Below are 27,798 nucleotides of genomic sequence, written 5' to 3' on the forward strand. Positions count from 1 at the left end.
TCCCTCGAGCAGTTATCAGAACTGGCGAGACTGGAGGAAACACTTCGCCTGGATAGCAGACGCCAATCGATGGGACGATGAGCAGGCGAGGATGGTTTTGCCCACTTGCTTGACGGGCTGGGCATTGGATGAGTTCACCAGTATGCCAGCTCACTTTCGAGAGGAAGTGGAAGGGTTCGATGAGCCAACTTTAGGCAGAATGCTGGCCGAGCTCGATCAGAGGATGATGCCGTTTCAGACACGATCGACTGCGAGGGCTGAATTCAAAAGCCTCATTCAGGGCGAAAGGGAGGATCTGAGGGAGTTCTCCCGGCGAGTGCGATCAGTGGGTGAAGTGGCGAATGCAAATATGCCAGTGCAGATTCGAGACGATATGAATCGCGAGCAGTTCATCGATGGGATATTCGATGCGGATCTACAGGAGTTGCTCCTACGCGAAGATTTCGATAGTTTTGGTCAAGCCGTGGCTCGAGCCCAAGCACTAGAGATGGCTAGTAGGACAGCCAGACTGCGTAACCGAAGACGTCCAAATGCTGTTCGGGAAATGCACGATATTCCAGAGATAGAATCCGGAGTTATTGGAGGCGAAGTGCAGGCAGACGGGGCTCAGCACTTGCGGACGGACTTCACGAGATGGCAGAAAAGTACAGATCAGCGGTTAGACCAGCTCACTCAGCAGATGCAGATGCAGGGGGCGCGCCAGAATCAGCTGGCGAAACATGTGGAGACGCAAAACTCCAGGCATGACGAGCTGTTGACGCAGATGCACTCGCAAAACTCCCAGATACAGAATATGACGACCCAGATGCAGAGCATGACATCTATGATGAGCAAGTTAGTAACTTCTTTTTCCCCGGCTCCCCAGTACGAGGGCTTGCCCCGAGATGAAGCGGCACCAAAGTCACGGCAGTCATTTGAGACGGGAGGAAACAGTCAGAACAGTGCAGAAAATGGCGCTGGACGATACGGCTTGAGGACTCCATGGACTCAGGGTGCTTGTTTTAATTGTGGTCAGGTGGGCCACATTGCGAAAGGATGTCCCCAAAGAAGTGCGAACCATTTAAACTACCAAGGGCCGGGACAGTAGGGGAGTTCGAAGGAGGATTTGTCCCGGCCGAATTCAAGAAACAGCAGGCGGAAAGGCGAACGCAAGCTACAGGAACTCAGTCATGCCAGCGTTCCGATACGAATGCGATTGATGACGAAGAAAGGCAGAGCGAGAAGATAATGGAGCAGGAACAAGTTCTATCGATATTGGAACGACTACCCAGGATCAGAGAGAACGACCCAAAGTTGGAGATGAAACAGAATTCGCGAATGCGCATCGAGCGTGTTGGGATTAGTCATGATGTGAACGAACCACGCGGGGCAGTCGTCAATGCTCGCATAGGAGGAACCCATGTGGAGGTGCTGCTTGATACCGGAGCCACAACTGACCTCATAAGGACAGATGTTGCTCGGAGAATGGTGGAAACACCTACGATGGAACGTTACGCTGGTCGACTGGAGACAGCAGACGGACAAGTGATGGCGGTCGATGGAGTCGTCACAACTCGCTTCAAGTTGGGCGATATTGATGAAGACATCGAAGCTCTTGTGGTCCCGAAACTGAAAGCGGAGATGGTTCTTGGACTTCGATCGATGAAAGAGTATCAGTGCTCTTTGATGTTCAGTCGTGGAGAAGACTTCTTGTGGACAGGGACGAGAGAGGGTTCAATGGTGCCAATCCGGCACGTGAATCAACGGTATTCTCCGGAACGGATGCCCTCTCTGCCACATGATCCGGGCGGGCGGATTAAGGGAAAAGATATTCCGAGAACGGACATGCGGAAGAGGTTGATTGCGAAGATAACAGCGGCAGTAGAGTCTCCTGATGAAATCTTAGAAGGATGGCCGACTAGTTATGACGATCACAGTGTAAATGTGGTTCAAGAGAACGAAGCTGAAGAAGATGAAATGTATGGATGCCCAAAGCCTGTTTCCTTGGATGAGGCATTGGGATTGACTCGTGGCGGAGGCCGATCAGAGAGAGTTGCGGTGGTTCAAGAGACAAAAATGGGCGATGAGGACGACGGCGATGCGATTCGATGGGAACGAACGAAAGAAGAAATTGCGACGATGCAGAAAGAAGACGAAGCGATTGCGCAAGTATTCTATTGGGCGGAAACAGCAGACGAGACGAGCGATATGCCTTCTTTGGGAACGAATCTTATTCCGAAGGGACAGGCAATTCAGTACGGACCTGAGGCACTAGCATACTGGTCGAGATGGGATGAGCTGAGTATTCGAGGTGGAATACTCTACAAGAAATGGTTCCAGAGAGATGGGTCAAAGCCGACACTTTTGACGGTTGTTCCAGCAGCGGGACGAAAGGAGATCCTCGGACGGTTTGACTCGATGGAAACTGGGGGAGGACAACTTGCGACCGAGAAGATGTTAGCGAAGATACGACGACGATATTGGTGGCCGACGATGAGGACGGATGTCGAAAGAAAAATCCAGTGGTGCTTAAGCCAGGGTGCACATAATGTCAGCGGGAAGAGAAAGCGAGCTGCGGTTCAAGCTCCGTTTGATCCCGGAATCAGATTCAACACAGTGGCAGTGGATGTACTTGGTCCAATGACGATGGCAACTCAGACGAAGGCGAGGCATGTGCTAGTGATGACGGATTTGTTCACAATGTATGCGATAACGGTCCCTCTCGTATCGACAGATGCATCAAACGTGGCTCAAGCAATTTTGGAACATTGGGTACTGAAGTTTGGAACTCCCAATGCTTTACGTACGGACCAAGGAAAAGTCTTTGGCAGCGAACTGATCAAGACGATGTGTCGGCTCTTGGGAATTGACATAACTGCGACTTTACCCTACAAACCTGAAGGCAGAGAACTGACGGGTCGATACAACGACAAGATGGCGAAGGTGATTTCGAAGTATTGTGCAGAGAACCCAAAGACGTGGGATACGATGTTGCCGTATCTGGGCTTTGTGTATAACACGACGACTCATCGAACGACGGGAGCTACGCCTTTTAGTTTGGTTCACGGACAGGAATGCCAGTATCCCATTGACCTCTTCTACGCGAAACCCCACGATGAAGTATTGACGAAGGATGGCTTTGCAGAGGAACTGGATGAACTTTTCAGAGATGCTCATAGCAGTGCGAGAGAACTCGTAGGGACGGATCAACGAAGACAGGAGGATCAGTACTGGAAGAAAGTTCATGGTGAACCCTATACAGCTGGCGATAAAGTATGGGTGTGGGCGAAGGAAAAGTTCAAGTCGAAGAAGCACTTCGATCCGTGGGAAGGACCTTATGTTGTACTGGCGAGAATGTCGGAAGTGAACTACAAAGTTGCGAAGGAATCAACTCCGAGCAAATTGAAGTTCCTGCATTTCAACAAGCTGAAACGAGTCAAAGAAGAGACGATCCAGTCAGAGGAGGCCACAGCAAGTAAGCGACCGGCACCCTATCGGTCGGTTAACTTTTTCGATGACCCGTAGATGCGTGATGAAGATGAGTTGTTATGGCAGAACAACCGGGAGGGTTTTAGTCATGACCCAGGCCCACGAGATGGACCAGTGAGATTGTTGCCTGTGAGGAATCGAGCGGAAGAGCCACCAGTGAATCCACCCGGGCGAAATGTGCGAAACAGGGTGATGCCCGAACATTTTGCTGACCCACCTCGGATGCGAGAAGTGGCTAGGAGGGAAGAAGATGCGATTGAGACGTACGATGCGACGGAGCTCGAGGCCAGAAGGGAAGAGGAGCCAGCGAATCTACCAAGTGAGGAGGAAGGCATACCTCCGGGAGATGCGGTGGAAGCTGAACCTGTGATGGATAATGGCACTGCAGATGATGGCGGTCGACCAACTCGAGTTAGGAGACAACCTGTGAGGTTTGGAATCGACGATTTTGTGAGTTAAAACTTACCTTAGTTTACTAAACTCTTTTCTTGATCTCATTATATGGTGCTTATTTAACTTGAGTGCGAGTCCACCCGAACTGTTGTGCGGACATTTGATAGTGATTATTATGATTGTGAAAGGGTTGGATCGTACCAGGAAGAGTAAAATTAATTTCAGTTACGTCCCCTCTTAGGTTAATCATTGTGCTATATCATTGTTTGTTTTATGGGGACTAACTGATGGGTCCGCGATCTTTAAGGATAATAATTTAAAGGGTGGAAACTAAATTAAGACGAGAGTACGGCGTAGCAAAGCGAAGCGTTATGTAAGTTAACCTTAGGCTTTTTACGAGTTACTTTTTCATTATTCGGGAGAATAATAGACTAGAAGGGAAGACTGTAGAATCGGTAATTCTACTGTATAACGTACGTGGCTTTTTCTTTGAACCTTGAACATGCAAACTAAGTAGTAGTAGAGCTGATTCGTTGATAGCGTCTGGTAAAGATCGGTAAATAATAGAGTGGTTAAGTTAAGATTGAATTAAACTCGTGTTTAATTAAGTTCGTGGGATTAATCCCCCTCTTTAGTGAAAATAGTGAATGCAATAGCTCCCGCCAACCCCCCCAACTCGGGAACTATAAGGGCGAACGTTATGAAATTTAATGGAGTGATACTAGAGATGATTTGACCCGGGCATGCAAAGCGCCGGACCCGCTTGACCCCCTGGGGCCGGGTGATAACGGTTCCCGGAAGTGCAAATGGCCCCACCGGAAATCCTTAACTACTGGTCCGATTGAGCTCATTTTTATATATGTGGTAGCCCTGGATGAGGGAAGCTTAAGTTTGAAGTTTCGGAACCTCAAGGTCACCCCGGCCCGATTTATGCCTTAAACAAACAAACCCCCCCCCCACGACTCCCGGAGGCTACTCCTCGACCCCCAATGACCCTAGGGAGCTGAAACTTGGAGGGGTGGTAGATAGTGACATGGTCTATCGTATATTAGGATGATGACCCTACTGGGTGACAATGGCACGGGCTATTAGCACTTGGGAATATCACCCCTTTTAGGTGTTAATGGGCTATTTGCGAAAAATAATGCGCGAGGGCATATCGATTTTATGGCTTATATGTGTAGTATAACCCACCCCGTTAAAAAGGACCCCTATAGGTCTCAGCTCCCGGTTGACCTTTCTGGTGCTAATTGACCTTTCCCGGGAAAAGTGATAATGAACCTTAAAAGTGGGATAACTTGAGAAGTATTTGTCGGATATGGATGAAACTTGGTAGGTACGACCCCATGTAACCTCGAACCGATTATGGGAGACTTGACCCCGGGTGACCCCGGGTTGACCTTTACTTGACCTTTTGGAATTTTAGCCCCGAAACCCCTAAAATTAGCACCGGAAAGTAGCCCAAATCATATGTCTCGTAATCAGGGGAGTTAATAGAGATATGTTATTGATATTGGGTGACAATTTGCGTGCATAGGAAATTAGTTAGGCATTTCCTGGAATTCGATGGAATATCTTGGCTTAATGTATAGTGGTATATTGTTGGATTTAATACGAGTTAGTTAAATAAACATTGGGTTAAATTTTGACTTGGCGAATGAACTATTAATAGAAATGCGTCAATGGCACAGAAAAGTAGTCACATATTAATTTGGCAATATGACAGAGGGAATAGGGAATTAATTAACATAAATATTAGAAATGTACTGGATATTCCATTGGCTTCTGGGGAATGTTTTATTGGCTCAATTGGACCCCAGTTGAGGGAACGGCTTACCCTGAAGGTCGATTAGATTGAAATTTGAATGGGTTATGTATTGGAATTTTTGGATTGCGATAATTAGGAAATTAAGTTCATTGGGAATTTATCCTAGTCATGGGAGAAAGGAAAAGATGCGGGATAATTAAATAAAGTCCTTGGGTATTTGGATATGTAAACATAGCTTGAATTAAGTTGAAGTTGCACTTGTTATTTGTTTAGCATAGCTTTGATTGGCATTTTGAACTTGGCATTTAAATTAATGTGATCATGCGGGATTTATGAACTGGAACGCTGCGTAGGAGGCATATAGGTAAATGTTAAGACTTATACGGAATGACGGATCTCTAACTAAAACTAAGAGTAAATAGACATAAGGCACGGATGTTGCGGAACGGCCTTTAGGCGTCAGAACGATTGGGAGTTAATTGTTAACGAGTCGTATCTCAGAGTTATTGAGAACGAGTTAAGTTACTCGTTGAAAGTTAAAGTAGATTAGTTAGTGAAGTAAGTTAGGCTATCTAGAGGATAGCGGAATCGTTGTCGAACGATTGATAATTGATAGAAGTTCTCGAGGAGAACATTAGATATTAGTTAGGCGTTAATTGAACTGCAGGAGGCAGTTGGTTGAATAATAGTAATCGCGGACCCATTCCTTTGGTTGAATGATTAATTTATATTCCAGCCACTTATATGCTATTCTGTATTTGGATTGATTATTTCTTAATTCATTATTATTATTGGAATTGTTGTTGCGATTGACTATTGATTGCGAGCGAGATACAGTCGAAAGAGCACAAACAAGGGGCGAGCAGCATAATACGATACAGAACGGCTATCCACCAAATCAACCCTTTTGGGATTGTAAACAGTACTGGGATTTGGTTGCCCCACCGACCCAGTGCTAAAGGGAAACATATTGCGGCGACGCGGAACAGAGTGAGAGGTCGGCCTAGAGATACTGTGAATTTCCCCACGTTTACAGTAACGCTCCCAAAGGTGGTGGAAAATTGTTAAGGGGTTTCAAAAGTAGGGCTTCCAGAGGTTTTGAAAAGCGCTGGTGCGGTTAAAATTAAGGGTTTTTAGTAGGCTTTCATAGACTTTGAAAAATTCTTAGTAGTTTATGTATTAGCTGCAAGCAAAAGCTAAAGTATATATTGAAATTTATATAAAGTATAGTTAAAGTATATTTTCCCTTAGAATGCAATTTTGTTGTCGTGTTATAAACAGCACAGCAGGTGACAGTTTCCTCCCTCTTTTTGATTTATAACCACATCAACTGGTAAAATTGCTCTGAAAAGTGACCACAGTAAAATGCCAGCTAAACTTAGTTGAGTTTGGTCCGCTTTTGAACTTAAGCGAGAAATCATTTGGCATAACAACGACCTCCTGATGCTTAGAGCAGTACGACCTAAGAAGAATTGAAAGCAAGTACAGCGACGTACGAACACTTGCGAAGAAGCAACTTGGTCAAGTAAAAGCGAACAGGCAGAACAATCGATCAGCAGTTGCGAGCAAACAACGGGGCAACCTGCTCAGCCTGAACGAACCTACATGAAGCTGGTTCATTCAAGAAGTGGGCAAAAGACGTACTTTAAAAAATCATAGGGTGCGGATAAACGTAATTCGATCAACCGACCCAGTGAACGGTCTTGCGCTCTTGAGCTATCAGAATTTTACTTTCGGTTAATAATATATTCTGCATGAATCAACGAGAACGGCCGATTGATAAAAGTTTTTTTTTTGTAGACAACCGAGTTTAAGCTGATCCTGAAGCAGCTTGGGAGTTTGATTCAGGTGTAAAAAAGTACATTCCGAAACAAATGATTTCTCAAAGGATCAACACGCGTCTTTGAGTCCTTCAGATGAAAAACAACAAGCAAGTGAGCTCCAAACAATGCGTTTGACTAGAGGTCAGATAAAAAAGCCCAAAGCAGATCTCCCATCTTTTGCTGAGGACTGCACGGCGACAACGAGCTCCGTTAACGCTGGTGTGCATGGAAAGACGAATCTAGGAGCTGCTGAAACTTTTAAACTAATAAACTTGTCTAGAACGTGTCGAAAAAGGTGGATATATTATCCTGCAAAGAGGGTTTTCAAGGACTGATTTCATAACATTTTTTGAGCATGCGTCACAATGTTTTTTGTCGTACTAGCTCTAGAAGCTTTCAAGAAAATCTAGCTACCCTGGAATTAGAAAGATTTACAACTCAATACTGGGAATCATTATTGATTCAAGTGGATGAGCGAAAATTTTTATCCACATTTTAAGCGGGAAACTACAAAATCGCGTTTTTTTTGGGCGCGCGTTTCCCCCTCAAAATTAGTAATTATTGGTGACAGAGGGAAACGTAGAGAGGTTTTATGGACCATCAGCCAAAAAAATACCTCAAAATAGTAAAAAGGTAGAAACTTTTGGTTCGGCAAGTGGTCGAATCCACGAGAGGGGGAACGTATACCCCAATAATTGGAAATTAAAATGAAATTTAATTCAATGCTTTTTACAACAAAACGAAACAAGGAAATAGAAAAAACTTATTTTCATGTGATTTTTTACTGATTAAACAATCCATCATAAAGGATTTTAAATGAGTTTTAATGTATCAAATTATGCGGGAACAATGGATTTAAAACAATTTAAAATCCAAATTTGTTGTCTGAGAGTAACATGGGAATCGATTATATTTTAACATGGTAATCAACATTTTTTTGAAATTGTGAAATCAGTTAAAGTATTTTTGTTCCCAGTAGTTCGGAAGGTTGCTCCACCCAGTAACGGAAAACACTACTGTTTCCTTAGTTGCAGAGGCTGAGTTTAAATTGCTTAGGATTCACATTTTTCACAGATAGGTGGTATAAGATATACTTAAGTTGAATTAAACCCGATTTGAGAAAAAGCTCAGAAGCTGTGGTTTCTGAAATTAATTATTACGAGGCCAAATTTGCACTTGATAGGCGCACGATTCGTCTTTGTATGTCCTCTGGAACCCAGACTCCAGAGACAAGTCTTTTAAACATGTTAAAATTTTGTCGGAACGATCATAAAGAATAAAAGAACAAAAGAAAAACAAAGAGGACGTCCTTGTTGCGGAGTCCGCTAACAGTTCACAATAAACACAGTTTGGCCTCATAATGATCTTATGAGAGACCCGTAGGATCTATGTATGTATAAGAGATCAATCATAGGGTGTCGGGGGTTCTTTAAAGAATAAAAAAACATCTACAGAAATTAAAAACCGTTAGATCTTGGTTCGATGCCAATTGTCGTCTTAACCTGGAAAGTATTTCCGCTTTGTCTAAGAAAACAAAACCAGAGAAAAGCTATTTGGCATACAAAACTCGATCTTCTTCCAGTTACAAAAGTTTTAGAGCCATCGAAATTATTCCTTGAAGATCGCACGTAAAACTTTCCTGAGCAAATTTACACTCAAAATTTCACCTTCGAGTCCAAGTTTTCATACTTTTAAACATAGCCAATAATCAAAAATGGGCAAGAGCAATGAACGCAAGTGAACATAAAAAAAACACTGATTTTCTTGAAAAAATCCCAATTTTCGAATTTCAAAGGAAAAAAAGATGCCCCTCAAAAAAAGAAGCTTTTCGAATTTCTAGAACAACTTATAATTGGCAATTTTTTGATAACATGATCCCAATTAGAGAAAACTGGATCAATAGGTAAAGTTTTTATTCCGCTGGAAATCTAATAAATAAATTCCACTTTCGAAACTAAAAATCGTTCACGCTTTTTTGCGCTATTTCCACGTTTGTTTTTGAAGAGTGCTATTTACCTCACTTTCAGTAAATGATTTCAATTGAACTGAAAAAGTGCATATATACCTAAGTGCATTCATAAATGCATCAATATGCATGAAAGCACATCTGTTGTTATTTGAGACTTTTAGGACTTTTCCTGAAAAAAAAAGTAAATCAACAAGACCTATATAAGAGTCTTCACTACGTTCATTATTTTGAATTAATCGCTGAAGCAAAACACTTTGAAAGATTAAAAGAAAAAGAGCCACATTAAAGTGGAGCTCCTGAATGGACACGAACCACCAATCTTTCGGTTAACAGGGACATCCCGTCAATTCGACGTCAAAACAGATACAGGAGTTTTGCTACAGCCAGCGATAAATTAGGCTGAGTAGAACGTATGTCGTTCACAGTTCATGAGGAAAAATTGCAAAAGAGAAACAACTCAACAAACTTCAACTGATTCAACCTTTAGTAATCGTGCTTATATTACCTAATTATGAGAGTAATTTCAGTTACCCCTTTTTCCCTCTTATACAACTTGCTCCCCGGGAGTGTTCATGACTTCTAACGATTTTTAGTTTTGATTTCTTTCTGATGGACTTATTTTGCCCATACTTTCATACTCTTAAATAAACACTGAATCAAAACATTTCGAAAGATTGAAAGAAGAAGAGCCACAACAAACGGCGCTTCTGGGAAAATAGAGGCAATCAGATAACAACCGAGGATGATCAGGGAATATCACGTAACGGTAAAAGGGACGTAAAAATTTTTGTAGTATAATTGTGCTTATGTAGAAGACTGAGTAATTGTAACTAGTTAACAGTAAACAAGGAACCAACCACCCGAGTCGACCAAAAATGCTAGTCATACAATTTTCAAGTATGAAAAAATGCTAATCATATACTTTTCATGCAATTCCATACGTACAGAAAATTGCAGATGTACAGATCAATGAATAGTGATTTTCCATGTATGAAATTGTATGACTATTTCCCATAAAACAAAAAAAGCTAATTTTTTCAAAACTTAAATTCTCAAAATTATGGGATGCGTTCGTGATCAAACGCAAGTGACAAAAACCATGGGTTAATCAAAACTAAAGTCATCAAAGGTTTGTAAACGACCTGAATAATACAAAAGTTCTCTAACACAATTGATGTACTAAAAGCATCAAACTTGTACACTTTGGCAAAAACTTTTAAAGATGTCTATTTTTAAAATTTGAGTCTTTGAATTATCAGATAAGGATTTACCTAAGCAAGCCATATAAACTAAACAGGAGTGCTTAGCGTTTCTGAAAAAAAAAATGAAAACGGAAAAATCATGCATTTTGAAAAATGCTTGTTTGAGTACAAAATTCGATTTGCGGTTGAAAAAAAGTTTTGGGGCAATTTCAAAATTACTTTAGAATAGTTTTTCTTGTCGTCATCAAAAAAAATGCTATTCATACAATTTCCATATATGGAAATTGTGTGACTGGCGTTTTTTGACAAAAAGTGTTTCTTTTTCTGAAGTACGATACGCCAAATTTTTTGCCAAAACAAGAAAAAAAGTTCTTTGAAATTTCGATGACATCATTTTAGAAAAATGTATGAAATTTGTATGATAGTGTTTTTTCATAGACTTGGTTTTTGGAATTGTATGACTAGAATTTTTGGTCTATGGAGGTCAACTCGGGATAAGTGCAAGTGCGTAGCCCTCGGTTTAAGCGTGGCCTCCTTTTTAAGCGTCGCCTCCGTTTAAGCGTGGTCTCCTTTTGTACAACCGTGGCCTGTAAAAACGTGGCCTCATTTTTCATTTTAGCAATTATCTCAAGACAGCACAATTTATACTTTTTGAGCCGTAGATAATTGACGTTTTTTCTCGGTATTTTTTAAGTTATTCGATAGAGTAATCTGGAGTCAAAGTAACACCGGACTTTTTATTTTGAATTAGTTTCATTCCTATCTCTCCACTGATACGAGGGTTAATTCTGAAGTCTGAAGTCTAAAGATTGGTTTGAACTTCTGCATGAAAATTCATGGCCAGTCTTTTCTTCTGCTTTCCTTGCATATAACATAAACATCTAACAGCTCAAGTGGCGCAAATTCGTTTGAACGATAATTTAAACAGAGGCAAATGGAGCTTTGAATCACTACCGATAGAACGAAAACATTCGATCACAAGATAGTGATTACAAAACAAATTGGGTATCGAAAGTTTTCTATAAAACTGATTTGAAAAAACTTTTCGAAGAATAAAAAAAGCAACAAAAAAAAACAAATAACTTTCATACCCTTGTATCAGATGATGTTCATAAAGAGCCTTAAAAAGACTTGAGAAGCTCTCACCAAGCAACAACTAAGACGAAAAAACAATATGTCGATCCCCGTTAAACTAAAATGAAAACTCTTGACAAAAAACATTTTAGTCGAGAGATTTGAATTTCAAAGTACTTCCGACCCATCCTACCTAAAAAGTAAAATAAAAATAAAAAACATTGAGATAATAAACCCATATAACAAAACGCCCAAATCGTTTGAAAAACACCTATACAATATCTTCAATTTCAGAATAGTAAACATAAACATTACAAAAAAATTTCAAATAAAAACAAGGATAGCCGGTTACTGTGAAAGTAGCACAGAATGTTCCGAACCATAGTCTTAAAAAATACAAAATTTTTTTTTCAATTTTTTGTCATTTTTTTTCGGTGTGGCGTGATAAAAAAGTCTGAAAAATTTGCGGTTTAGGTAGTTTTGACAGCAATACTAAAGTAAGTAAGTTGAAATACAGTTCTTGTAGAAACATTACTTTAAAAACGAAAAAAAAAATCAAAAAAAATTTCGAAATTTTTAAAAAATTTATGCAGTTTTTTGAAGTTCTTAAAAATTTGATTCCAAAAAAATGCTTAAATACTTAAAGTAAACCAATTTTAGCCAAGTAAAACTAAGTTTTTTTCGTTTTAAATTGAGCTAATGTAAGCTTTCAAGCAATTAAAATAAGAATGCTCGCTCGCTTTATTCGCTCGAAATAAGACGAAAAATCAAAAAACTGCGGCCGGTTTTTATCGACACTGCGAATTTTTTTTGAGGCGGTCCGATCAAGACTGTATAGCATTAATATGATATATCACTCAACAAAGTCCGATCATTATTTGTGGTACCTAATTTTGCGTGGAAAACAAAAAAAACTAAAACAGACACGAATACAAAGTTTTGCCCTATTTCAATGGTCGGAACTATAAAATTGCTAAAATAGAACAAAAATTCAACTAATTTCATGAGATGTGGCTATTTAAGCAGTTTAACAAATGATAATTGAAAAAGAAAAAAAAACAGAAAAAGTAGACGGACTGAAGTTAGGTTAAAAACCACGAACTCAAAAAAACTCAACAAAACAACCGCTTCTTTAAAATGTTTTTTACAACATAAGATGAAATAATACATAGTTTAGTTTGAAATCTCCTAAAATTAAGTATGTCAACTTTTACGTGGATCAATGAAAGTAACTGGAGGTGAGTTTTACAAATTTGTAAGAAAAGATTTTACAGGAAAAAAGTAGAAGTTTTAAGTACAACAACTCGAGCAAGTGAATTAAGGCCAAAGAGCTCAATCTTGGGTTCAAAAACCTTGAAAAGTTTATTGAATTTTACAGAGCTTGTTGCTCTGAAGTTTTTGAAAATAAACAGATTTGGCGTTAAACACGATCCGTTTGAAGTATCACTATCACAAACCTGGTTGACGGCATGAACCAAAAGAAGTTAAAAATCCACGCAACTGGTCTACAAAAACGTTAAGCATTACGTTCTAAAATATCGGAATTGTACGAGTGATACAGAATAGAAGTTCCAAAAAAGGGTGTTTTTTATTGGTGAATAGACGCAATATTTTTTCCATGAAGTAGAAAGTGTATGATTGGATTTTTCGCTATGACTTTGGTTTTTAATTTTATTCGTTAAAAATTGAAACTTGATAAACTCCTCCAATTATGTTTAAAAAGGGAGAAATTTATTATTTTTCGAAATGTTCGCAAATATCAGAAACTGAAACTTAACAAAGTTTTTAAAACAATATTATATAAAAAGTGGAATAAAATTATCGTCTTATTTAGATATGATTACAATCTGAGAAGAATTTTTGTAATCCATCATTTAGAATATTGATTCTTTTTGTTCCGATCATTTTGAAGCATTGGGAGGAATTTTGTATTTAGGTTTGTTTTAATTTTTATATAATTTTTAAACCTTTTTTTTTTTGCTTTTCCACACAAATTCGGGTACCACAAAAAATCATCGGACTGGGTTGAGTGGTATATCATATTGAAGCTTTTCCAATCGTAGTCCGAATGACATGACCGAAACATTCTGGGCTACTTGCACAGTAACCGGCTCTGGTCGAACTTTAGTCGGAAAATTCTGAGCTACTGGCAAAGTAACCGGCTATCTTTGTTTTCAATTTTGCCATTATTTGTCCGTGATGTGGTAGAGGAACTCAAAAGAGCCAAAAATATGGACCTTTTTTTACTAATCATAAATTAGGAATTTTGAACATGGTTTTTTCGGAAAACTACTTTCAAAAACTTAAAAAATATCTGAAATAAAAAAAGTTTATACCCAATGCACTAAAATATTTCTAAAACTAAAACTACTGAAAAAAAAACATTTTACGGCCTAAACAGAAACTTATCTTCCCATTATTAGCCTGCTTGCTTCTTTTATTCTCTCAGAGTTAGACTAACAGTCAAAAACCTTAAATCGACATTCTTGGATAAGGTTTATGCCGTTCGAATCACAAACTAAAACTACTGAAAAACAAAATTTATTTTTTCGGCTTAAATAGATCTTTATGCTCCCATTATTAGCCTGCTCGCTTCTTTCGGAACTAGACTAAAAGTCAAAAACTTTAAACCGACATTCTTGGGAAATGTTTATGCCAATCGAATCACAACTGAAAAAAAGCCTGTGATATATCACTTGACCCTTTTCCAAGATTATTTGACAAACCAAATTTTCCGTTAAAAATTATTTTAAAAGAGGAATCCAAAAACCTTAAAGACAACTGATGATAAATTACTCTCATTGAGAGGTCAGAACAGAAATTAGATTGAATTATTAAAAAACTGATTTTGAAAAATCTACCGGTCAGTATAATAGAGGTCAGAATAACTCTTATCAACTTTCTTTTGAAGTTTTTTTGCCAAAATTGGGGGTTATATCAAAAAGGGTATCAAAGAGTGTTCCTACTTTTTAGCATTTTTTGTGATCTACTAGTTAAATCCTTACTTTCAAATTTCGTTGCTCAATCTTTTGTCGTAAAATTCATGTTTCCCAAAAGACAATTTATTTTTTTTTCATACATAATAATAACTAGGACTCTAGACAAGACCTTAGGAATTATATTAATAATCATAATTATAATTAAAAAAATTAATAATCATAATCATAATCATAATAATAAGAATGAATTAAGGCCGCAAGGCGGGGATTAGTTGCTCTTAGCCATTGATAACAAAGTTAGTAAAATAAACTTAAAACCAAGACGCTGGATAAATGGAGCGTTTAAATGTTTGTAGTTTGTCAAACAATAACAGGTTCAAATTCTTTTTAAAGATTACAGGTTCTTGAAAAAGATTAGAGCCAGGCAAATTGTTTGATCTCGCGAGGGTGTTTGACATTTCTGCGAGACGGTAAAAGAAGTTTTCACAAAGTTTGCTCCGTGTTATCATTGGCATTTTTAAAAACGTATTATTTCCTGTTCGATTTGAATCAGGGCGCTTGTCGATTGTCCAAAAATCAAAAAAAAATATCGTCAACTTGTTATTAAGAATGTTATTGAGCAAAATTAAATCGTGATTGAATAACGTACGTAAATTGGCAACAGTTCGCTTTCATTCAAGTAAAAAAGGATAATCCTCATTCAATTCATGTTTTTTGCAACTCACTTTTAAGCATCGTCATTGAAAATTTTCTGTTCGCCCACATTGGTTTTTGGTCGCAAACCAAATTGGAGATGCATAAAAAACTATTGATAAAACGCAACTTTTAAAAAGCGAAACCCGAACAGATCTTGTCAGTGAGTTTGGAGAAGATCTTCTGATGCAATTAATTTGCAATTTTGAAGCCTTTCGGTGATGTGGTATAACCATGACATTTTGAAATTACACTAAACACCAAGGTTTTTTGCCGTGTCTTCTAAAACTATTTGTTCTCCATCAAAAGATAAAAGATCGCTTAAAGGGTATCACCTGTTTGATTTTTGAAATCTAATTTGTTCAAATTTGTCTAAACTGAAGACAGTTATGTTTTCTGCTGCCCAGGTGATTACACTGTTTAAATCTATTTGAATCGAAGAAAGGTCAAACCAATTTTCAATAACTTTTTAATCGTCAGCATATAAAAAAGAAGGGTTGTCAAAAATTTCTGGCATCTCGTTTATATATAAAGAAAACAAGCAAACTGCAAAAATTGATCCCCGTGGACCACCACTTAATTTCTGTTTGTGAGGTAAGATGCCAAAAAGTGAAGAAACTCATCGTCGGAGCCTTTTTGTCAAGCTTGTATAACATAATGTTATGGCTAATAGAGTCGAAAATTTTTGAAACATCTAAAAATAAGGTGAGAATTGTCTTTTTTGGATTATATTTGGTAACGGCTTGATAATACAACCCATAGAACGTTTCAAGAATTCTATTTGCATCATTCGAGCAATGAAGTCTGTTGTTTAAGAAAAACAAACGCAAAGTTTTGCAGTCTGCTTTACGGATACAGCAACGGTTTAGATTTATCTGTTCCGTTTCCATTTCAAATGCTATTTGACAGGAAAGTGCAGGATGATCTGAGAAGCTTTGGTTTATTTCGAAGTTATGGCATAAAAAAGGGTTGTCGGTTTATAATACGTCTCGTTGTAAAAAAAATCATTATCTGTCAGTAACCAAGATTGAACTTCGCGAATGATTTCATAAAACTGGATTCACGCTGATCATCACTTGATAAAGTATTCCAATCAAATGAAGTTAAGTTCAGATTGCCGATAAAATCCACTGCGTTGAGTTCAAGTTAGATTCTACCATATGAACAATGAGTTGTTTGTTCACTTCACTCAAAATTTTTCAAATATAATATTGTTCAGAATATGAGACCTGCATAGTGGTGGATTGCAAATGGCTGTCACGCAAAGCATTAGGTTATTCAGCTTCACAAACAAATGTGAACTGAAGTCAAAAATCACTGATCGATCATCGATGAAAGTCAAATTAGATGATGTTTAAACCGCAATTAGGACTCCTCCGTGAGGTTCAGTTTTCCTATCAGAACGGTGAATCACTTCATATATGTCTGCGCAGAAGACTGCAGCATTTTCAACCTGTTTATCCACTTATCTTTCACTTAGGGCAACAATGTTAGGTTGATCTTCCGTTCAATTGTTAAAATTGATCTGCAATTAAGTGACGCAAAATCTATGTCATTTAGTAGTCAAGAGGAAGAGTTCCCCTTATCAAGAATTCGACCACACTCAGATTGAAGCTGTTTGTTACAGTCAATTGTGTAAGTGCCAAAAACAAGGCTTCCAGCCTTTATTTTGAATTCTGATTTTTCTTTTTGCATCAAAGAACTCAATTCGTAATTACATTTCAGAAATTTCCTTTCGTTCTGATAGTCCGCAAAATTCATAAATTCTTTGATATACATATTCGAATTTTTACCTTTCTCAATAACAAAAAAAATAATTTTATGATGCCAAGGAGATGAAATGAAAAAGACAAAAGGTCCTGATTTGTGTGGTTGTTCTTTACCAAGTCTAAAACAGTCGCTCACAGTAATTTCTTCAAGTTTAATCATATCTCTGAACATTTGCAGCAAACTGTTTCTGTCCCTTTTAATTTGTACAACTTTATTGTCCTGAATAATTTCTGCTAACCCATATATCACTAGTTTCTTATATCACTAGAGTCTGTTTTAGCTTGGTTCGGGGAGGGAGCATCATTAATTGTATATAAACCAGACACTTTTATCTTGCCCAATTGACGAAAAATCGTTACTCGGTTTAATGGACTGCTTCGAAAAAGCAAGGTTTTTGTTGCTGATTTTTTTTTCTGAACTGTCAATGTTTGGTCGTTATTCTGTTGTATTGAAAATTTTACACTGGCTAAATTGTTTTGGATTGCTAAATTTGCGTTTTGATTTTCGTTTGTGATTTTCTCAAAAGATTTTTTCGATTTATCTCTTTTCATTTTTTAAGTCTAAACACTTCTCGCATTTCCTGAATAAACCTTTTTATTTGCCTAAATTTTAGAGAACTTCCTTAGGCAGTTTGTAACAATCATCGTAAGCCAGGTTTCGCAAATGTCAAACGAATGACAATTAAATTTGCATTCATTTCCGCAAAGTTTACATGGGTATTCGGGATCTTCAGGTAATAAAACACTTATATTCTGTTTATTAGACGTTTTCTATTTCCTTTTTGACATTTTCCCGGAAAAAACTCGGGGGAGTAATTGGATTGATCTCACCAAGCTCAACAATCTCCTCCAATGTTCTTTTGAATCTGGATGCCTTCATTCCAGCCCAAGTGTCCACCAATAGGGATCTGTTGAGTGTTCTTTCTAAATAATTCCTCTCCTCCAAACCAGTCAAAATCCTTTACTAGTTGAAGTTCTTTTCAGGCCCCCACGCGCATAGTTTCACTGGTGATCTGATATAGTATTGAGACGCAATAGAGAAGAAATTTTAATTAAAACAAAAATATTTTAATTTTTGTTTTATAATTTCAATTCAACTGCCAATTAAAATTGACTGAAGAGGATTGTCTCAGCTATTTACGAGACTACAGCATGTCAAAACAGTAAGCTACGAAGTTATTTCAAACTACCCACCCAATCCCAAATCCTTTTCCGAACTATTTAGAAAGTGCTTGTCGATGCGTAATGGTATCATGCGACCTACTAAAACAAGAGATAACCAAATTTTGTCGGAAAAGAGGCCAAGCAAAAATTTTCGGTTCATCATCTCGAAAGCCTGATAAATCTATTGTTTTAGCACGGTGCTTAAAAATCACTAAGTATGGAAAACCCTTTGAATATTTTGGATAGAGTGGACATTATTACAAATTTATCTGAGCTTTCATACCAGACATTTTTATACTACTGTCTCAAGAAAACCCGAGAACATTTTTTATAGCATATTTGATAAAAATCAGGTCCCTCAGGCTGCAAATTTCAGAAAAAAATCACTAGCATTTTTTAACTGCAAAGCTACAGGGGATTGAAGTTACTTCTTTTAGGAATTATTTTTGCGCGTTATATCATCCCTGTTTTCTGTAAGCGCTTAGACGGTGAAAAAAATAGCCTCAAACACTATTCAAGTTAAAATAAGACAAATTAATTGGCTCGAACGTACGCCCCGGATTTATTTTGAATTAAATTTCTGGGTCTAAGTATGCTAAATAAGATTATAAACACTCTACAACGGGATGAATATAGATTCACCACTAAATCAGCTGAATATTTCACGTGTCGATACTATTTTATTAAAAATGCATTTTAAACTTTAAGGAAATCATACCAAAGGAAAGCTGTACTCATTACGTGTATGGATAATCACTTTTACTTGAAGTTCAAAAAAGATAATTGGCAAACTAAAATGGAAAGAAAACAAACCTTCGAGCAATAGTTGGCGATTTAACAACCCCGGCATCTTTTAGCGGCAGATTTCGATATCTCCTAGTGAAATTCGATCGGCTTGGCCTCAAAAATGAAGCGCTTTAAGAAAAAATTTGATAGACCATTAAAAACGCCAGATATATGCCCATAAACAATCCAACAGAAATTGGATATTGAATGCTTTGCAAAGCAAGCGCAATCGCTTTCGTCGTAATTTCAACTTAAATTGTTCAACAACTGATGTCTAAGACATTGATGGGATCCTGGGTCAAAGTGTTCAATTGTAATTTCTTCCCGAGTCGTGCAAAATGTCAGTTATTGACCAAAATTCATCATTCGAGAGATTAGGGTCGATTGCGAACTGCCGATACATAACTCACGAAACAAAAATACGAAAATTTTCATTTCTATTTTACAGCATGTATTCTTCAACCTCCTGGATATATTTAAAAACTTATATTTTTGCCAAAAAAAGTTATTGAACTTCCTGAATAAAGAAACTGAGAAAATTGTCAAACCTCTTATTGGTAGTAAATTTTTTCGTTACACAGAATTTTTTTGGACTCAGCTTCATAAGCTCGTTTTTACTGAACCAAATGAAAATGAATTGAAACAGATTTGGCTCTGAGACATTGGTACATCTAGAGACTATCCAAAATTTTAATATGCAACCTATTTTAGCTGACTTACAAATTTCAGATGTGCGTGTGTGTGTGTGTGAGGGGGGGGGGGGGGGCAGGTATCTAAAAAATCACGCAATCGAAATTATTGAATGCCAAATCCTAATTTTGTCGACTTTTTATTCAGGTCGACGAAAAATCTTTTACCGTTAAAAAAGAATGCCATTCGAATTTCCACAGATGACGATTAGGTACTCACTGAACGCCACCAACTTGGCATCCAAGTCAAAAATGACCCATGGAAAAAAAAAACCTCGTTCGACTGGCTCTGGTGCATCAGAACAACTGACAAACAATACCTACCCAGAGTCAGCAGTGGATTGGGGAGGCGTGGATGTGATGCCCTTTTCAGGGATTCGACACCCTGACTACCCAAATGGTCCCTTTGATACTATTTTGAGACCGCCATTTCTTGCTGGCTAACCCTAAAATTTTTCTACGGGCCCTGCTTTTTAAAAATTTTGCCAAAAGAGGCAGGTTTTTTTACTGACTTGATAGAGCTCGGAAAATCAATTTGGTCGACATAAAAAGGTCAAAATTTTATTCAAGAGCTCTGATATGATTTTGAAAATTAAAAGTGTGCTTTTTTATTTACACCATAGAAAGCAATCAGATACTTTTTCTAATTGATCCCCGAATTAAGTTTATCTTAAGCAGTCTTTTTTTAATAAACCCAAGGATAACCTTTGAGTCTTGTCTTCAAGTTGCGTTCAAATTAGTTCACAGAATTAGGCTTTTTGAACAAAAATATTGAACCACCATACTGATATTTCAGTTTTACTCGATTTTCTCTAACGGAGCTTATTTCTGCAGAAGTAAAAATGCGATAGAATAACAATGTATTTATTTAGTTAATTAAATGAAGGATAATCTACTTTAAAAGAAAAAGACAAAAGGATTTACAAAAACGCTTCAAGTCTTACAAGGATTCATGAAATACTAGAAGAACAACAAAAAAGATTCCACAACTCCACGGCACAAATTCTCTGATCAGCATTATAACCCACTGTAAACTTTCAATTAAGTGCGACTTTGAACTAGGAAAATAATATACTACTGTATTCAACAAAGGAACTTCGAACGAGTTCAGAAAAGACAAAGTATTAATCACCAACAAACGTTTAGTTTGAGTCTAAATTGCACAAATTTAACAAACAATTAGCTAAAAACGGGGCAGCCTCGATACAACTGGATGCTGCTAAATTAAGTTTTCGCTCATGAAGTCTGATCAACCCTCTCGCTTCTGAAGAATGTTGGGCTAAATTTCTGAGAACCAGGGCCGCATTTAGTCGCACTGCTTTGCTCACCGGTCCTTCTTTTTCCAGAACTGAGAGGGTTTGGTCTTTGTTCGGAGGCATCCATCCACTTCTTTGCAAGGCGTGGTGTAATGTATGTGTACTGTAGAGAGACTCTGCATGTGCCGAAGCAGCTGTGGGACCACTTAGATCTCGATTCGGATCCCTACTAGCAGCGTTTTTCAGAAGCGTTTCGGTGCAATGCTTCTCGGAAAGGTGAGTGAACAACGACAGTTTTTTTCTTCTTAGGCCGTCGCAAGAACTCCACTGGCAAATCGCTCCTTCCGGTCCTACTTCAGCGCAATGCACTCGGCAACAATGATGTAAAACTGCTTGCCACTTTTCGAACCGGGAACTGCAGTTGTACCAGTCACATCGGAATGGCGCGTTCGAATTATGAATGTTCACACCTGGTTCAAGTCGAGGTTCTTTCGGCGGTATGGGCGAAGCCTCGTTTGGGGAAGTACTTGATGAGTTGGAATTGCTAGTTGGGTTGTGGGTACCCGGTTTCAAGGGGTTGTTTTGGCTCGGGTTTAAGTTGGAGTTGTCAGAACTCCGGTTTCCATGGAATCCATTAACAGCTGAATCCTTTATCTCACCCGGATGGGCCTGGGCATGACTGGAAGGTAGAGTTGTTGAGACTAGTCCTCGTTTTTGGAATCCAGCGTTAGGTCCCTGGTTTCCATTGACGTTGCTTGAGGGTGAATTAACGGGTTGCACTAATATCCTGGCAACTCCTGGGTCCGATGAAGATACTGATAATTGGTTAGCTGCAGCTCCTAGGAGCGATCCGTCTGCTGATGCCGCAATGACCGAATTTACAGCTGCATGCAGTGAAGGTATGTTTGAAAACGATGAGCTGCTAACGGGCTCCTTTTTAGCGACTGATCCTGCAGTAGCAATGGTTTGGGGTTGAGCGGTTGTGATAGCTTTACTAACTTGCGGATTATTTACAGTTTCGCCTATTTTGATCTTTCTGAACACTCCCAAAGAAGGTTCATCTCCAGGAGTTGCTGACGTTATCAGTACCTGGTTCTGCATTCCGTACTGGATATCCACAGAGTTTTTTCTCTTGCGATTAAGAGTTGAATCTCCGTTGATGCTACTTATTGCTGGTATGCTGTTAATAGCTTGTCCTACAATTTGAGTTTTGCTGACATCTGTATTAAAAGTAGCTGCGACTATATTTTTCACTTCTGAAAGGTGATCTCCTGCATCCCCGTTGATAACAATTTGAGGCTGAGAAATCAATCGGGCGGTTGGGTTTTCATTGCCTGCTTTGGGAGTGACATATACCACTTTCTGTTGACCTTCACCGTGGCTTGAGTTATTGCCAATCGCAGCCATGTCGTTAACTAACTTATAAACTACGCCATTCACTTCGCAACGGTTGTTAGCAGCGACTGAGTTACTCGCATTTAAGCTCGTCGCAAGGTGGTTTTGGTTCTGATATGCTATTTGCGACGTTGAGGGGTTACTACTGGCCAAGATTCCTCCCCCACCCGTTGAAACCTGTTTCAGTACTGGCGTAAAACTCAAAACTGTAGGAGAGGCATTATTTGATCGATTTTGTCCTATGGCTCCGTTAATTGCATGCACGGCTGTCGAGTTTGCTTGAACAGAATGGGCATTTACTATTTCCATTGGCTCAGCTTCTCCGTTTATTTTGGTTGCATAATTTCCATTGACAAGAGCAATTGTCGGTTGAATAGCACTTTCTGCTGCTTTAGCTGTCGCTTGGTTTGTCGAAATGAGATGCGGAGCTACATTATTCGTAACAGGCTTCGATTTGGCCACCAAATTAGGAACAACACCAACTTGGTTTAAATTTCCATTAACCTTCTCTATATTGTGAACTGCGCTTGGGTTGGTTGTCAGGTTATTTGATGTAAGTATCACTTGTGTTTGCTGGTTGGGTATGTTCACGGTTTTCGCTTTATTGATAGCAACTTGAGCTGAGGTGTTGTTGTTGTTAGCTGCAATCGCTTGGTTTACAATAAAAGCCGTTGTCCCGGATTGGGCCGTGACCATCATTTGATTGGCATTGACAACATTTGAATGGCCTTTCACTAACGACCCCGGTACCAAATTATTGGACTGACTAACAGCCGTTTGTCTGGAAGTTACCGGGGACAGATAAACTTGATTATTTGCAACAGAGCTCAGCACAAAAGTTGGTGCAGCATTTTTAGGCGACGCAGCGTTGCTTCTACCGTCAGACGAGATAGTAATCGGTCCATTATTTGCCTGTATGATAGTTTTCCCCGGGTTTTGTTTCTTGAACGCGCTTTCAGTATTGCTACCTGGCATCACAACTTGAACTAAAATTTGCTGGTTTTGGTTTTGTCCAGTAACGACAGCTTTTGAGCTCGGCGATTGGCAAAGTTGTCGGGGGATTACAACATGGTTTGCAGACACCATGTTCTGATTTTGCAAAACTGGATGTTCTTTCGACTTTGGCACCTGTACTTGCGCACTTGAACTTGAAGCTACATTGCCATTATGTGGTTCGAACTTAATCGAATCCGAAACTTGCTTCGAAGATGCTGCTTCAGTTGAACTCTGGTAAACGTTCGCAGTTTGATGGTTTTGAATTTCTGCTCGAGGTTTGATGAGTACACCTTTTCCGTTATTTACAATATTCGACTGATCTGGCTTAGATTTGGTTCCGTTCGATGGTCTGAGATGGGGAAACTGATTCATTCCATTCGGAGGTCCCGCCGCTTTATACCTCTCAGAAGGGTGTTGTTTTCTGCGGAGACCAGCGAAGTACATCGATCCATCGCTCGAGGACACCAACTTTGGTTGAGTAGCTGGAAACGCAATTTTAAGACATCGATTGAACTGACTCATTGAGAGTTCGCTCTGGATCCGAAAATGAACCATCGCGCAGTACTTTTTGAAATGCGACAACACGTCATTCGAGAGAATCCCGTTGTTTTCTTCATTGCTGAACTCATAGTTAGTTAGAGCCCATTTAACTGCTAACCGTTCTAACTCCATGCCTTGTTGTTGTTCAGTCGCTGACTGAGTTGATGGCTGACCTCGAGCTAATAATGACTTTGGCTGCTCGATGACCTTAACAGATGTCAGCGCTTCAAGTCCCATTGATTGCACGTCAAATGTTACCAGAGAGGTAAGCAAGTCTATCATGTATCTTACTTTGACAAGAACATCACACATGTCGGTTCCGAGGTACGACAATTGATACAAAAGTCCAACGCAGCTTAACAAAACAAGTAAGTCTTGAACTGTTAGCATTGCTATTATTTTCTCGAAGACACTAAGTTCTAATTTCATAATAACTGAGTTGACACTTGCAGCATTTTGGCACAGACCCGTTAGAATTTCCATGCATCTGATTCGGTCAACGCTATCAACTGAGTTCAGAAGTTCAAGGACAATTTGCATGGTTATATTGAAAAGGCAATCGTTTGACAGACTAAGCGCTGGAGAAAGGTTCACAATGGTATCTAGAGCTAAGACTTTCAAGTTGGCGTATTTACTTCCGATACAAAAGAGAAGAAACTGCTGAACAGCTTCGTTTTGAGTTAGTTTCTGCTGGTTTTTAGCATCAAATGAAAGATGCCTAATGAAGTATAAAACAATACTAGCTCTTTTGTGTGCTTTGCCACTTGAATCGCACTTTGATAAGGTCTTACAATGAATCATTGAATGGATAGACGGTTGATTGATAATAGCTTCCTGGAAGATTTCCAGATTCATCATAAACTTTTGAGCCAAAGGGTCACTCACCGAGTTCATCCAGAATAAGGTAAAATTTGCTTCTGGGGTTACTTTGGAAAACCAGTCGGTAAAGAGCGCTGAAAACGTAGAGCTGTTTGGCAGAACGCCGATATTTGCAAGAATTACGTTCAACATATAGTCATGCTCACAAATAGCAGATGCATGATTTGGATCGTGGCTCATGAGCATACACGCATCAAGGACAAATCTGTGTTCATTTGGGAGACCAGAAACTAATGACAGAAACATTTTGTCCAGGTAGTAATTGCTGGAAGATAGACTGGTAGATCTAGATCCTGATCTAGGTTGTTTTGCAGATAACTCCGAAGTATAAGTCATTTGGACTGGAATGTTGCATACCGTTATCGTTGGTAGCGTTTTTCGTCGAGCGAAATTACTAACTGCCTCCCCATGCAAATCGTCGTAGTCATGATAATCCTCGTCATCCAGAGAAATTGTCACGCTTTCATAATGGGCTAAATACCGCGCATAAACTTGTCTCAAAGCCACAGTTAAATTTGAGCAATTGCTGAAACCGAGAGTTTCCGCAATGCTTGCCCATGTGTCATAGGTTGTTGATCGATTATAGCCACCACGATTTATAACTGCACAGTAGAGTTCAAACAAGTCAACAAATTGTCCCGAAATTGTTGGAAACCGTGGCAATGGTGTTCCTCTTTCGTTGTGAAATTTGGTCAACTCACCGAAAAAGGACTTTCGTCCGGAGGGAAACGGAATGAGGGTTGCAGTTGGGACAGGTTCTTCGCTTCCAAATACCTTAGGGCGTTTAGAAGTTCTTCTAGAACTTTGACGCAATTCCGAACTCATTCTGCTTTTTGTTCACATTCCTTGATATATTCAAAGATTGCTTAATACTTCCATTTTCCTGAAAAAAAATACTTAAATTTACTTATATTTACAATTACTTATCGTTACAAACTAGTTCAGCAAGGATGCACTCGGCAGAGTATATGGACAAGAACTTGATCTTATTAGACAAAACCTTGTTCACCGCCCTGCTCGCAAATGAATGCAGCTTAAACACACATTTATTCAACTTATTATCTAAACAAAATTTTAAGGGTCTACGAAATATTCGCATCGTTTTATTTAAAAAATCCCTAAGCCGAGGTGTCGAATATTGACGTTTGCATTTGACAATCGTTCACTTAAGAGGCATTTTAGATCAAGAGTGAGAGTATCTATAGCCATTGGCTCAATGTCCACTGACACTAATCTCTCGTTTTCTTCTATTTCAATCGGTCGGAGCCGTTTAATCGTTCAACTAAACACGAACTCACGATCGTTACGGTTTAAAGGCCTCTATAAAAACAAAACCTCTCGAAATTAAACAGAACGCTGCCATTACCAGATCTTACAATACCTAAAACACAAGAACGCCGTTAAAAACAGGATTGAGAACTCGTTATTACTACTCAGAGAGAGTGAGAAAAAGAGAGAGTTCAGGCTTCAGTGTGTTACAGAAGGGTTTGCCCCATCACTTGACGGCTGATCTGACTTTCTGAACCGGGTTGCAATGTGCACAGTTGCATTAAATAGTTTCAGATAAGTATTGAGTTTCGAGGTAGCCGTGGTTGCCTCTTGTCTCAAATATTATCATCACCTGATGTTGCAAATTGTTGGAGCCAGCTCCCTAGCCCAAGCAATTGATTCTTTGGACGAAGACGAAAATAGAGAATTGAGGAAAGAGGTCTACGCGTACTCTGGACTCAGTCTCAATTTCCGCAACATCTTCTACGACAAAAAGGCGATCAACTTCATCAATCTCCCACGAAACTGCAACAAGAACATTGTCCTGTGGCACGATCTAATTAACAACTCGATCACCGATCATAAGAACAACTGTAACATTCGCCCGGAAGATACATATCGACGGATAACAAAACTAAGTCTTAAGACGACTGGCTAGCGTCTAAACAGAGCTTTGCATGCTTTTCACCGTCTCTACCAAGCCAGTACTTTTCGGTGGTCTTTCTTACATCAGGCTGACAAAAACGCTACTGTTCTCCGGCTTCGACCAGAACGCTCAAATTAACTGAATTACATGCAAAGTTAGTGAGCTCATGGCTGGGTCTCTGTATCCCCAGACCACGAGGTCACTCCTAAAAACAGGGCTACTACTTATTATATTACTATTGTTTTTGTTCAGTAGATAAAAATCATCATCTCCATCGAAGATGGATCAACCCTTTCCCCCAACTCCTAGCACCTCATCCTTGTCAAAACTAATCAAAATATCAGTTAAATTCAAGTCAGGACATGACAGGATGCTAAAATTCAATACAAGTTCATAAAAGTTCCCGTCCCGAGACCCTTCCGGATTCTTGAATCCGGCGAATCAAGCTCCTTAACCTCAGGTTCACGCTAACTCGGAGGGCTGGTCTTTACCCTTCACCGTTGTTCGCAACGGCCTTGCAACTATTGTAGCAGCACAATAGTTGCAACTCGGAACGTCCTCTGTTGTTCGGTAGTTCGTTGTTGTTTTTTAGTCTCGATTTTCGTACTGTTCGTAATCGCAGATAAAGTTGTTCTGTTTCTTTCTGCTATTTTAGCCAAAATGGCCGTTTTAACATTTCTCAGAAATGTTACGTCATCACTTCGAAAATTTAAAATTTAGAATTCCAGAATCTTCTAGCCTTCACCGTTTGGCCAATCATTCAAATAACGTCCTTATCCGTTCTAAATCGCCAATCCGGAAGGTTCACTGCTAAAATCCTGAATTCTGCAGAGACTGCATTTTGGCCATTCTGGTCGAATGTCACATACTCCCCGGACAGTCCGGTCAATGTCCTCATTGAATCGCGCAATGTTCTAAATGGTTACAGTGTCATCGAACAGAATTTACAAAATGCACGAAATTACTTTTACCTACGTCACATCGACTCACTGCAGAATATAAATGGCATCATACTACATCACTATAGCCTTCAAATTCTTTCATTAATCTGCACATTGAGGATATGACTTAAAATAAAAC

General features: G+C 39.0%; 2 protein-coding genes across 2 annotated transcripts in view; both read right to left on the minus strand.

The window, feature by feature from the left end:
* LOC134853297 (adenylate kinase 9-like) overlaps positions 1-27,798 on the minus strand; it is a 570,635-nt gene that overhangs the window by 297,312 nt on the left and 245,525 nt on the right. The gene's annotated exons all lie outside the window — the stretch shown is intronic.
* LOC134852968 (AT-rich interactive domain-containing protein 2-like) lies at positions 20,583-25,682 on the minus strand. Its single transcript, XM_063868859.1, has one exon. The coding sequence runs from the start codon at positions 25,626-25,628 to the stop codon at positions 20,880-20,882; it is 4,749 nt and encodes a 1,582-aa protein (XP_063724929.1). The 5' UTR covers positions 25,629-25,682; the 3' UTR covers positions 20,583-20,879.

Source organism: Symsagittifera roscoffensis, chromosome 8 (genome assembly GCF_963678635.1).
Source record: "Symsagittifera roscoffensis chromosome 8, txSymRosc1.1, whole genome shotgun sequence".
Lineage (NCBI taxonomy): Eukaryota > Metazoa > Xenacoelomorpha > Acoela > Convolutidae > Symsagittifera > Symsagittifera roscoffensis.

Coding starts and splice junctions, on each gene's coding strand:
- LOC134852968 (XM_063868859.1), bottom strand. CDS start 25,628: ATGAGTTCGGAATTGCGTCAAAGTTCTAGAAGAACTTCTAAACGCCCT.